This window comes from Oratosquilla oratoria, chromosome 11 (assembly GCF_046742065.1).
Source record: "Oratosquilla oratoria isolate Oo_2021 chromosome 11, ASM4674206v1, whole genome shotgun sequence".
Lineage (NCBI taxonomy): Eukaryota > Metazoa > Arthropoda > Malacostraca > Stomatopoda > Squillidae > Oratosquilla > Oratosquilla oratoria.
Window position 1 is genome coordinate 1632898 of NC_134787.1, and position 13379 is coordinate 1646276.

The window sequence follows — 13379 nt, forward strand, 5'->3', positions numbered from 1 at the left end:
ATAAAGAGTCCAACACGTGATCCAAACACCAAGTGAATACACACACGCACACACACACACACCGAGGTCATCTTGTGCGCCTCTTCATGACGTCATATCGTTAATTGTCTTTGCGAAGTAAACCTTCCTCTTCTTGTTCAGATCTTAATGTCAGCTGCTATGTGTGCGCGCAGAGCCCACGCTGTAGTCGATGAGGTCAGGATGTGTGTGAGTGTGTGTGTGTGTGTGTGTGCATGTGAACTGGAATATCGGAAAACAGGGTTTATGTTTGTCTTCGAAGGATCTCTCCCCCTGGCATCCCCGCCTGTCACTGGAATTGGCAGCCGAGGCTCTTTCTGGTTGTGACTTGTTTCTTCCTTCCAGCATCTTGAGGGCGAGCGAGAGCGGATCTCCCGTCACTTCTTTGTGTGCGTCCTCGTTTGTTTTACCCCGTCGTCGTCGTCGTCGTCGTCGTCGTTGTCCTTCGTCTCACAGAGGTCACGAGGACACATAATAACGTGTCTCGTATTTCACCGGGTGGAGAGAGCGTTGGGACATCGAGTTCGATCCCCGGATGGGGCAGAGAAAGACGACTCAGACACACTGCCCGAAGCTGAAAGTCCATCGCTGCCGAGGATATTCTACGGAAATATTCGAAAAAAAATCTCCTTGTTGCAACCACAATTAAAGGATAATTGCGACGACAGGGGACGGAGGGAGCTCGCCCCCCCCCCTTAACACGACCGGCAACACAACTTTTCCACCATCACCACTACTCCCACCACCACCACCACCATTAGCACCACTGCTACACCAGCCAACGCCCACAGGAACGCCATTCTGTGTGTTGCATCCAGGACAAGGCAGCGCACAGTCGTCCCATGCCTCCTGCCCAATGGGATTACACCGTGTCTGTTTCCAGTTAGAAGATCTAGCGGCACTTACTCGCACACCATATACGCCTCTTCTTGTTTATTCAAACGAGTATGTATGTGTTTATATATATACATATATATGTATATATATATATAAATATATATATATATATATATATATATATATATATATATATAATATATATATATATATATATATATAATATATATTGTGTGTGTTTGTGTGTGCGTATAAATATTGTTTTCTATATATATTTTCCCATGCAGTAAAAATCCTCAAAGTTTCATGTAAATAGTGGATAGAAAGACATGCCAGGTAGTCGTGAACCGTATTACCACTCATGCTCGAAATGAGTTCGGTCATGATACGATTTTGCAACAATTCTTTGGTCGTGTCACCTCGAGGACTCTTCTGGCCTAACGCCCGACTCGACATAGTAAGTCCCTCACCACACAATACAGTGACTAAGAACTCTTGTATTTATTATTGGGAAATGTCTTTTGCCGCCGCCAGGGGATATCATTCAACAGAAGGAAACCTGATACAAAATCCATGTGAACAAGTTGTATAGACACGGTAAAGGAAACATGGACTGGAGGTGAAGCTTTATTCCTGACGTTTCGTCTAACGACTTTGAGAAAGTCGTTAGACGAAACGTCAGGAATAAAGCTTCACCTCCAGTCCATGTTTCCTTTACCGTGTCTATAAAACCTGATACAGTCAAATGAAACAGGAACGGTGCCGTTCACTAAGCTGAATAAAATTGTCAGGCCGTAGTCAGAATCACATCCGTAGAGTCATTGTTCCAGATATGTGTGTGTGTGTGTGTGTGTGTGTGTGTGCGTGCGAGAGAGAGAGAGAGAGAGAGAGAGGTGGTGAGGGTAGGACGCGTTGGGTAGACACGCAGGCAATACAGCAATAGCAGGAATAGATCACATCAGTGACCTGCATCCTGTCAGCCGCCTTGGTCATGGCCGCAGAAAAGGGGACGCCGCGGAGTGCCACCGAGGGAATGGAATAACCTGGCGGCAGCGTCACTCAGAACCCCCCCCCTCTCTCTCTCTCTCTCTCTCTCTCTCTCTCTCTCTCTCTCTCTCTCTCTCTCTCTCTCTCTCTCTCTCTCTCTCTCTCTCTCTCTCTCTCTCTCTCTCTCTCTCTATCTCTCTCTCTCTCTCTCTCTCTCTCTCTCTCTCTCTCTCTCTCTCTCTCTCTCTCTCTCTCTCTCTCTCTCTCTCTCTCTCTCTCTCTCTCTCTCTCTCTCTCTCTCTCTCTCTCTCTCTCTCTCTCTCTCTGTTCTCTCTCTCTCTCTCTCTCTCTCTCTCTCTCTCTCTCTCTCTCTCTCTCTCTCTCTCTCTCTCTCTCTCTCTCTCTCTCTCTCTCTCTCTCTCTCTCTCTCTCTCTCTCTCTCTCTCTCTCTCTCTCTCTCTCTCTCTCTCTCTCTCTCTCTCTCTCTCTGTATCTGTCTCTGTCTCTCCCTCTCCCTCTCCCTTTTTCTCTTCTCGTGTTTTTTCCTCATTCCTTCCTCTCACTTTTGGCCTTTTTCTTTTGTAAAGAGTCTTCCAAAAATTCTGAGTCGGCTCTGGCAACTTGTGATTAATGAGCTGCCTGCTCTCGTTAATCAATTTCGCAGAATAGGATACGACCCATTTAGGAAAGTTAATTGGTTTCAACCCATAGTTCCACTATCAAGGGCGCCTAAACACACACGGTCTCACGCGCATGTGCACACACACACACACACACACACACACACACACACACACGGACGCCACGAGGAGTGCCCCTGTTCTGTGTATTATAATTAGGTAAATACAGTTAAGCACACGCACGCGCGCACTCAGTTTCACACATCGTCTCTGGCGAGGCAGCCGACCCAACTTGGAGGGGACCTCGATTCTGCCGTGTCTGATGACGTCAGGCAATTTTATTCAGTTGAGGCGAGTTTCCACTTTGAGGAAGGAATGCCATTGCCTGGGAGGGGTGGTCTGCTCTGGTCGGTTTGCTGTATTTTCTTCTTCCTCCCTTCCTTTCCGTCCCTCAACCTTTTACCGATTCCCACTTTCCAAGTGACATGACTCCTGTACTGTTATCTGTCTTTCCCCTCCCCTTCCCGTCCCGTCGCTCCCTCTCCTTTCCTCCACACAATTCCTATCCTCTCCTTCCCTCCTCTTGTCCCTCCTTCTCGCCACCCCTCACATCCTCCCTCGCTTTCACATCTTCCCACTCTTCCCACTCTTCCTTTCTCTTCTCATTCGCTCCCTTCCTCTCTTTACCCCTGACCTCCATCTCCTCCTCCTCCTCCTCCTCCTCCTCCTCCTCCTCCTTCTCCTTCTCCCTCTCTTTCTCATCTCTTTCCCTCCCTTAGTCTCTCTACTCCCGACCTCCTCACCTCTTTCCATCTCCTTTCTTCTTCTTCTTCTTCTTCTTCTTCTTCTTCTCTCATTTCTCTCCGTCCTTAACCACCTTAATTTCCTCCCTGTCCTCCCCTCCTCCCCTCCCATACTCCCCATTTCATCTCCCTCGTTCTTTGTTTCCCCTTTCCCTTCCTCTGTTCTTTCTTCCCTCTCTCGTCACACCCCCTTTTTTCTCTCTCTCCTCCTTCCTTCTCCATTCCTTACCTTCGCTTCTATCCTTTCCTTCCTTTCCGCTTCCTCCTCTCTCCCTCCCTCCTCACTTTGTCCCATTCTACCTCTCTCCCCTCGTCTTCCTCCCTCCCTCCCTCCCTCCCTCCCTCCCTCCCTCCCTCTTTGTACTTTTTCTTTACCCTGTGGCTGCAGCTGCCAGGAGTTGGGCCATTTTTTTTTGTTTCATCTCTCCACGTTTTCGTTTGAGGAATAAAAGATAAAACGCACCAGGAAGGGGAGGTGGAAGTGATAAAAATAAGTGAATTAGCAAATATGCAGTGAACAATATGAGCTGTGGTATATGCCAGAGGCAAGGAGGAGGAGGGGGGGGTGGAATGAGCGGGGGAAGGGATGTCCTTGCACAGACGGGAAAGAAGGGAGTCATGGATGGAAGGCAGAAGTTGAGGTGAGGGTAATGGGGGCGGAGCGGGGCGGACCGGGGCGGGGCGGGGATGATGCCACTAATTGTCAAACCATGCCATGATGTCTCTTGTCACGTGATTTTTGAAGGGGAGGCACAGATCCGGTGAGGCTTTGATTTAGGCCTGAAAAAGCTCCATAATTCTTCTCTTCCTCCTGCTCCTCCTCCTCCCGCCCCCGCCGCCGTAGCCAGCAGCTTCAGCTGCTAAACTTTCGAGTGTCGTGTGTCTCCTCGCCTTCCTCCTCTTTCTTCCCTTTTAAGTTTTCCCGTCTGCATTTGCTAGATGACTTCGTCGCCTTCGGTCTTTGCCGTTTCCTGTCTTTACTTTAGTCCTTCCCACTATTGTCTTCGCTCTTTCATTTGTAGAATCCCAATCTTCCCGTTTTCTTTCTAAGAAAGTCGAGGGGGGAAAGTCATATGCGACATCTTTGTCCAAGATGGTGTTATCGGAAGGAGTGATTTGCTATTCCCTTTGTTTCTTCAGCAGAAAAGCTGAACTCAATGTATCAGTGCACACACATGTAAATACACAAACAAACACATACACACACACACACACACACACACACACACACACACACACACACACACACACGCGCACACATACACAACTGAGACGTTCCTCAACCCGCATGAAATCGTCTAGTTTCAGCCAAATAGCAAAAAATGATTTCAAGGGCGCTTAAACACACGCTTTCACGCGCGCGTGCACACACACACGCACACACATACACACGCCCACACACATACACACGAGGACAAGGACACAGAGCCTGTAACATTCTCCAGATGCATAGAAACATTTTGTGAATAATTGCATATCTTTGTCTAAATAGCAACATCCCATTATTGCAGTCTTACACAATTTGCGTGTGAAATCCTTCAGTCGCCGCAAATGAGAGTAATTACAAAATGAGAATATGACTACTCTTAGGTCAAATAGTTTCCGAGTTGCTAAAGCCGTTGCATCACAGACGGAGGATCACAGACGCTCGGAGCTTTTTCACTTTGAACTTCCCTTCGAGATAGAACCGTCAGCATGGGAGGGACCAAGCCTTTTACAAGCTTTGTTGGTCGATTTTTCTAACCGCGCGAGCGTGTGGTCTTACCTAGCTAGTCCACTAGTCCATTCTCTGTCAACAATTTGACCAGTCAACACCTCCTGAAGATGGCCAGTTAAGGCCTTAAGACGTCTAGAGGAAAATACCATGGACTTCAGCACTCTACCAAGAAATCTGCATCCAGACGACCGCACATTGGTGCGTAACATAGAAAAGAAATTCTATGGAAAGAATAATGCTATCGCAACTGTTGACATGCATTATTAATGGCCTTACTTCCAATATATATATATATATATATATATATATATATATATATATATATATATATATATATACATATATATATATATATATATATATATATATATATATATATATATATATATATATATAGATAGATAGATAGATACATTACGTCATAACCTCTAAAGGAGTGATGACTTCATAGTATATCTGTCCAATGCTCTTGTCCTGTGGCTTATTGCCGGGGACCGGCCATAGGGGACTCGGCAGGCTACCTCGTGTCTCGCTTGCAGTCTCATTCGTAACATCAGTAAAGATTGATCACTCCCGGTCCTCGGGGTCAGTTATGATTGACCTTGTTCAGCGTCACTGAGGATGGACCTTGCCCAGTCCCAAGTTCATATAAAATTGAGCTTGACCAGACCCAAGGCCAGCGAATACTGCCCGTACACAGTCCTAAGGTCAGTGAAGATTGATCTAGTTCAGTGTCAACGCCTGTGAAGAGTGACCTTGGTCAGACTTAAGGTCAGTTGAAATTGAGCTTGTCCAGACCCAAGGCCAGCGAATGCTGCCCTTACACAGTCCTAAGGTCAGTGAAGATTGACCTTGTCCAATGTCAAAGTCAATGAAGATTGACCTTGTCCAATGTCAAAGTCAGTGAAGTGTGACTTAATTCAAGGTTAGTATCATCCCAAGGCCAGTGAAGAATGGCCGTGCTGAGTCTCAAGGTCAGAGAAGATTGATTCTGCCCAGTTCCAAGGTCAGTGAAGATTGGTTTTGCCTCGCCCGGCACATTCACTCGCTTGTTTTTGTCGCTATTTTTCCTTCCCAGTTAGTCCTCTTCCCTTTCACATCCCACGTCCAGCATTCTCGTGCCTTTTGTCAGTTAGGACTTCCCTCCATATTTCACTCGTTCGTTCCCCTCCCCCTTCGACTCCCACCTTTTGTTTACCTTTTTCCTTCATCCCACATGTCTCTTCTCCTCCCATTGTCTACATTTGCCTCCCAAACCTTCAGATCTCGAACCACCTCTTGCCCTCCCGGTCTTGTTGTTCATCTTGCCTCTTTTCGCTACCCTCCATAAATGTATCTCTTTTACCATCTCCATGATTCTTCCACTTCGGTGTGATGTTGTCCTCAAGTGATTGCTAACAAAATAACCCCCCCCCACCTCTTACATAAGAACATAAGAATGAAGGAGACTGCAAGAGACCATAAGGCCTACACTAGGCAGCTTCTCCTCGAGAATTATTTTTCGCCCCCTCTCACTCCTGTCTGTACTCCTATTCTTCCACCTCATACTTCTACTCCTCTCCTCCCTTCCTCTGCCCATCCTCCTTTCCCCCTTCCACCTCCCCTCTTCCTCCTTCAACTGCCCCGTTCTCATCCTCTTCCTCCGTCCTCCTCCTCCTCCCCAACCTCCTCCTCTTCCTACTCTTGATCTCCCTGTCCTCATCATCTTCCTACTCTCTCTTTTACGTGGACATTGTCCACGGTCACAGCATACCCGAAGCAATTGCACGGGTAGGGGCGGAGATCCCGCATCCCCAACCCTACACAGCGCGTGCACGCACGCACACACACACGCACACACACACACACACGCGCACACACACACACACACACACACACACACACACACACACACACACACACACACACACACACACACACACACACTCTCCACGGAGATGACTGAAATAGCCTGGCGGTAGCCAAGGCGTCCTCTATAGAAGGATTAGTTTCATTAACCTCTTGATTGTTGAGGGGATCAGCCTCGCGGTTGGTAGCCAGCCAGGATAAAGCTGAGAGTGGCAAAGAACGGGTAAATGCGCCGTCGTATGTTAACATTATTCCGTGCGCTGTTCCTCTCCCACTTGGCCCTAAGTTGAATTTACCTCGTAGCTGTAAGAATGCCCCCTGCAACTTGGAAACTCCAATTGCCAGTTGTCTGTTGGCGAGCGAATTTACGAAACGTGAATGTTTATTACTGTGCATTTTGAGTCCTGTTGGCTATTTGTCCCGTCCCCCTCCTCTTCACCCTCCCGCCCCATGAGAGAAAGAACTTTGTGAACTGCACACAGAGACGCAGAGGTGGGAAGGGGCGGGGAGTTGTATCATTAGGGGCGGAATGCGACGATTCAGAAGAAAAAGATCAGCCTGTAATTCTTTTGAAATTGGTTTGTTTTAAGGAACCGCTGCGTCGTGACGCTGGCCCATAATAATATTTGAAAACGGCTCATGCCCACAGAGAGGGTAGAGGAAACGCGTGGATAGAACAGAGCCTTTAATTGTATAAAGCTGATTAAAATTATTTGACGTTGGTGAAGGCTTTGACACCAGAAGCCGCTTCCTCTACTATGTACTCGAATTGTTGCCGAAGAACTCGAAGGAATAGGCAACAGTCACAAATGAGCGAACGAGACTGAGGGCATGTTCCAAGACGACAAGAAGAACAACATCATAGTGCAGAAGTCGCGTTCGCCTTTTCCTGACGGCCGAACCATCGCTAATACGAGTAGAAAGGTCTCGGGTACTTTTGAGAGCTAGTCATCAGGACTAGGGGTAGGAGGTGGAGGGGGTGGGAGGAGATGGTGTCCGCTTTCTCCTCCCTCTACCTCATCCTCCTTGCCTTCCTCCTCCTCCTCCTCCTCCTCCTCCTCGTCGTCCTCCTCCTCCTCCTCCTCCTCCTCCTCCTCGTCGTCGTCGTCCTCCTAGTCCTCCTCCTCGTCCTTCTCTTTCTCCTCGTCTTCCTCCTCCTCCTCCTTGTCTTCCTTCTCCTCTTCCTCCTCGTCGTCCTCCTCGTCCTTTTCGCATTCTTGCTACTCGTCCTTCTCCTCATCCTCCTCGTCGTCCCCCTGTCCCCCCTTCCCACCCCTCCGTTTCATCCGTCTCTTGCTTTCCATGTCCTTTTCCTCCTCCTCCTCCTCCTCCTACTACTACTACAACTGCAACTAATAATAATAATAATAATAATAATAATAATAATAATAATGATAACTAACAATAGTACTGCTCTTTCTCCTTCTTGTCATACACTACCTGGTTCCCCTCTTCGTCCTCATCCATCTCTTCCCCCTCTTCCTCCTCCTCCGCCTTATCCCCCTCCTCCTCCATTCCTTTCCCCTTCTCTTCCTCCTTCATCTTTTTCCCCACCCACACTCCTCCTCCTCTTTTAGGAAGGCTTCGCTGCACAGAGTCACGGAAAGGAGAGCTTCTGTTGCGGAAGATAAAGAGGAGCAGGCGTAGGGGGAAGAGGAGGAGGAGAAGGAGGAGGAGGAGGCAGATGAGGGACGGGAGATTGTGGTGGTGGTGGGGGGGTTGTCCCTTTTTCCTCATCACTTTTCCGGCCTGGACAATGGCGTCGGGAGGTGGGGGGGGGAGTGTGGCGGGCGGCGGGCGGGCGGGCAAGCGAGTTGCATTCGTATTCCTTTTGTGTATTTGCTTACACCTATTCACCTTGAACTTGAAAAGGTGCTATTCAGGTGAAAACAAATTAGTTATCATTTAGAGTATGTGAATTTCAATTTGAAATTGTAGAACTTATATTTAGGTTATTGAAAATCAAATCGAAAAGTTAGGTTATTGAAAATCAAATCGAAAAGTCTTAAGTTAGAGTTTATAATATTGAACTGTATCGTAGAATATGTGAAAGTCAGGTGAAATATTTTATATAGATGTGAAATTCCACTTGTAGTAAATTAGGCTCTGAAGAATCCAATATTGCTTGGATGAAGATATTTATAGAAGATATTACGGACACATGGTGAAAAATGAAGTGAAGTTTGAGGCGAGGCGGCATATACACCAAAATGGTAAAACTAAAACAAAAATTATAGCAGCGGCAGTAGCTGAGACAGACAGTGACTGGATGTCCCCTACAGTAAGTGGCATTGTCGTTATTTTTGTTTCATGTGGTTGGACACGTCGTGCGGAAGAACTAACACAACCGCGAACTGGTTTTATCCAGTTTTGCAGATGCTCCTCTGTCGGCCAACATGCGACCCTGGTCAACAAACATTTTACTGGTTTATAATTCAGCTAAAAGCCTTACAATGAAGTGACTGTTGAATGTTGTATATTTATGCATTATTGTATGCTAACGTAGAACAGTTTTGTTTTAGTAATTGTACATATTAGCATATAGGGAATGATGTTACGAATTTGCACAAACACGAAAAAACCGTGCGGTATGCTTTTTCTCTTTGGTAATTGTGCATGTGTTAAAAATATCAAAATTGAGTCAGGAAATATGTTTACTTGAAATAATGTGATGTTGAAAATAAAATTCATTTTTTAATTGATTTCACATTCATCTTGAAATAAAATTTATGTATTTTAATTTTATATTCAGTTATTTAAGATATACGTTCATGTTTCAAAATGACATTCAGAGGTTTAGTAGTTTCGATTTGGACTTCATTTTTTTCATTTTATCTCAGGTTTTAGTTGTATTTATGTAGTAGTATACACAATGCGTTCCTGAAATAGACAGGTCGAGAAGACAAACACACACACACACACACACACACACACACACACACACACACACACACACACACACACACACACACACACACACACACACACACACACACACACACACACACACACACACACACACACACACACACACACACACACACACACACACACACACACACACACACACACACACACACACACACACACACACACACACACACACACACACACACACACACACACACAGGGCTGAAATAATTTCAGTATCGCTGCGTTGCGAGTCGTTACTCCAACTCGTAGGAGTTGGGTGTATGTGTACATGTTACGTTACAGTCAAGGTCCATATATGGACCTTGTGTGTGTGTTACGTTACAGTCAAGGTCCATATATGGACCATGGTTACAGTATTACCCATAGATCGGTCATACGAGCTCTGAGCTCTCGTCCGGAAGGTTATGGCTGTCGATCGCGATTCCATCGCGTGATCCGAGACCAATGTGAATCACACACACAGGTCAGGGATATGGTGAGAGAAGAAATGGCCACTTTGTGTGGCAGGCCAATACTGTGTTATGTACAATGTCCGCTCTCTAGTCCTTGAGTCCTTTTTTTTTCTACGTCACTCTCGTCCAGAAAAATGAGCGAAAAGCGACTCCTCGTCCTTCGTTTTTTTTTTTTTTTTTTTTTTGGGGGGGGGCGCTGTCCGTCGTTTTCCAAAATGTTGGCATCGTGCTTCACCTCCCATTGTTTTACCTTGTACTGTACATATGCCATCTACCCTCTCTCCCTCTGCCATACCAGTACAACTTCCATCCTGAAAATCTTCAACTGCTTCATTTCGAACCTTATTGCTGACCAGCCTAAATTCAGGCGCATCAGTATTCATGTGCTCGTGAGAAATATTGTTGATTCCCAGAGAGAACTCTGAATCTTGGGTGAAGTATGTGCACCATCCTTTTTTTTTATTTTTTTATTTTTTAGGGGGGGAGGGAGTTGAACTGTTTGGGCACCATTGACGTGCCCTTCCCAGTCCATGTCCATTCCAGGCTTTCTCCCCCATTCCCCCCTCTTTCTCTTCCTTTCTTGTTATTTTCTTCCCACAGGTGTTCATTTCTTTTTTAATTTGTTGTGTCTCTCGATCTGTATGGAAACCTTTGTAAAAGTTTCTCGGGTTTGTATTTGTCCATTGCAGCCGTCGGGAAAGACTTCCCCCACTATTAGTCTTTTACCAGTCGTCTGCATTCAATTCTTGTTTTGATTTCCACGTGGGATTGTTTGTGTGTAAATACCTTTTGTTATTTGACAAAAATGGTACATATTTTGTTTGTATAACGCAGTTTTGATTTATGTCTTGTTTCTCCCAAGAGCAAGGTAGTGCAGTTTTATAATTGTATTGGCCAGGGCGTGCACCTAGATGTATACATATATACTGCAATGTTCCCTTTGAAAAACAAACTGCAGAACAATTACTGTTATTATTATTACTATCATTATTGTTATTATTATTGTTGTTATTATTATTATTTTATTAATATTATTATTATTCTCTCTATCTCTATCCATATGTATTTCTTTCCCCCATCATTTGGTGACAATCAGCCGAAGATGCTGTCGTTGACACGTCAGTTTACTCCTCATGAAATACCCTGAGGTGCATCTTTTCCCATGTGTTCTTGTTCCATCATGATGCATTTATCATTATTATTTCTTGATTTCTGAACCGAATATTTTCTTTTCAGGTAAATGACAGAAAACGGAATCACATGTGCACGTAAGTCCCCAACTTCTTCATCCCAATGACGCCCTTTAGGGATTTTGTCCTCACTGACGATCGAAGGCAGACGAGCGACAAAGGCTCTCGAACTGACGGGACTGCGGAGCCCTCAGCCGGCGAAAAGTCGCCTCGATGAAGAAAATCTCCAGGGGGCGATGCCGGATCGAAAATGTTACATTTTTCGCTGTGCTAAGTTTTCCTACTTGTGGCGAATAAAACCGCAAGGAGGCAGTTGGAATAAATGCTAAAGTAAAATTTGCGAAAGGATTAATCGGGATGGGTTCGATATGGGGTCACCCCATCTACTGCGGGGAGGGTTTCCCTCTACTGAATAAAATTTTCTGTCGGCAGCTTGGGTAAAATGTTTGCCGTAAAACGCCGTGAAGCAATGTCAGAAGCAATGTAGTGAAATATATTGTTGAGGCGGTAAAAGAGAGGAAGTGGAATTCAGCAGATAAGTTAGCGCGAACCAACATAAATATAGCATCAGAACAGGGCAAGTTTCAAGTGGGTTGTTTTTACATTTAAGGGATTTTAATCATTGCATTGATTGGGATAACACAAAGAAAATTGTCTTACGTAAGGATATTAAGGAGAGGAATATCATAGAATCATGTTATATAAAAGCTTCATTTGAGAACAACATGAATATGAGTATAGGAATGTATAAATTAGATAACTTTATAACATACAAAATTGTTGACAAAAGCCGGTCAAACGTCCGGCAGTGCTGAGAGAGTGAGGTCACAATGGACCTGTCCTAATTCCACATTAGTGTGATTCTTTTGTATATATATTTTCACAGTTTCCTTACTCTGTACCTTTGAAAATGTCTTAGATAGACGAAAACGTTCGGTGATCTTTCATTTTATTTTCCAATTTGGTTTACTACACATGTATGTATGTATGTATGTATATATATATATATATATATATATATATATATATATATATATATATATATATATATAATGTGTGTGTGTGTGTGCATATTTACTTTCAAGTTTGTTTCCGTCGCAGTTTGCATAAATTAAATCTGGAAACAAATTTAGATCTGTTCATGGAAGTTTGGCAGAAAGTCTAATTTGGAAAGTTTAAACGAGTTCATTAAAGATTGTCAAGAGTCGTGGCGGGCTCATTCATGCTGAATGGACCACCGAGTGTCCGTCAATGCAGTCAGTCAGTCCCTCTGCCAAAACCCTCATCATGCCCGTGGCTCGCAAGTCAACACGAAAATAAAGTTGCGTGACGATGACCCAGTCTAAGGACTGCATGAATCGTTAGATAGCTTCAGTCGTGTGGAGGGGCGCTGTCGGCTCACACGAAGTGGGCGTGGCTGGTAGGGGAGGGGGCGTGGGCGCGCAACGTCTAGTTGTCAGTGTTTGAGTTTTTGAACGAGAACACCCCAGTTAACTCACTGAAGGGCTTCTAGGGCCAGACCGCCTAGGTGAAGCGGGAAAGGACCTCGTGGGCGTGAATGAGCGACGGGGGACAAAGATGATGGGCGGCGGCGGCGGAGGAGGAGGACGAGGATTTGGAGAGGAAGACGGCCGAGACGGGCGGTGTCAGCAGGCGCAGTGCCGGGAAGAGGGAGGGCGACGCTGGCACTGGTATCGACAGGCAGCCGTGGCCGCTGATGCTCTTGCCAGACATTCAAGTTGCTTTATACTGTAGCACAAGCTTCCACAGACTCCCCGACCGTCATGCACTCCTTGTCAAACTGAGAACACTTTACCATTTCATTTCGAAAGAGACTCGACAATCGACTAGCTCTCCTGCTTTTATGTTGGTTCTGTTTCAGCACCTTGCCCCTGCTCAGGGCGTTATAGTGTTGGTTATCTTTGTGTACCGACCTTGTCTTTATTGAGACTTTGGGCCGAGTAAACACAAGA

General features: G+C 45.6%; 1 protein-coding gene across 2 annotated transcripts in view; it reads left to right on the forward strand.

Moving 5' to 3' along the window:
* Nucleotides 1–13379, forward strand: part of LOC143029543 (uncharacterized) — a 318829-nt gene that overhangs the window by 218209 nt on the left and 87241 nt on the right. The window contains exon 1 of one of the 2 annotated variants that reach the window (XM_076192203.1): nt 11463–11484. The exons of the other annotated variant lie outside the window; for it this stretch is intronic. Within the exon in view, the coding sequence (XP_076048318.1) occupies nt 11477–11484 (8 nt within the window). The 5' untranslated portion in view covers nt 11463–11476. Of the gene's footprint in view, nt 1–11462; nt 11485–13379 lie in introns of those variants that run through there. 2 annotated transcript variants of the gene reach the window in all.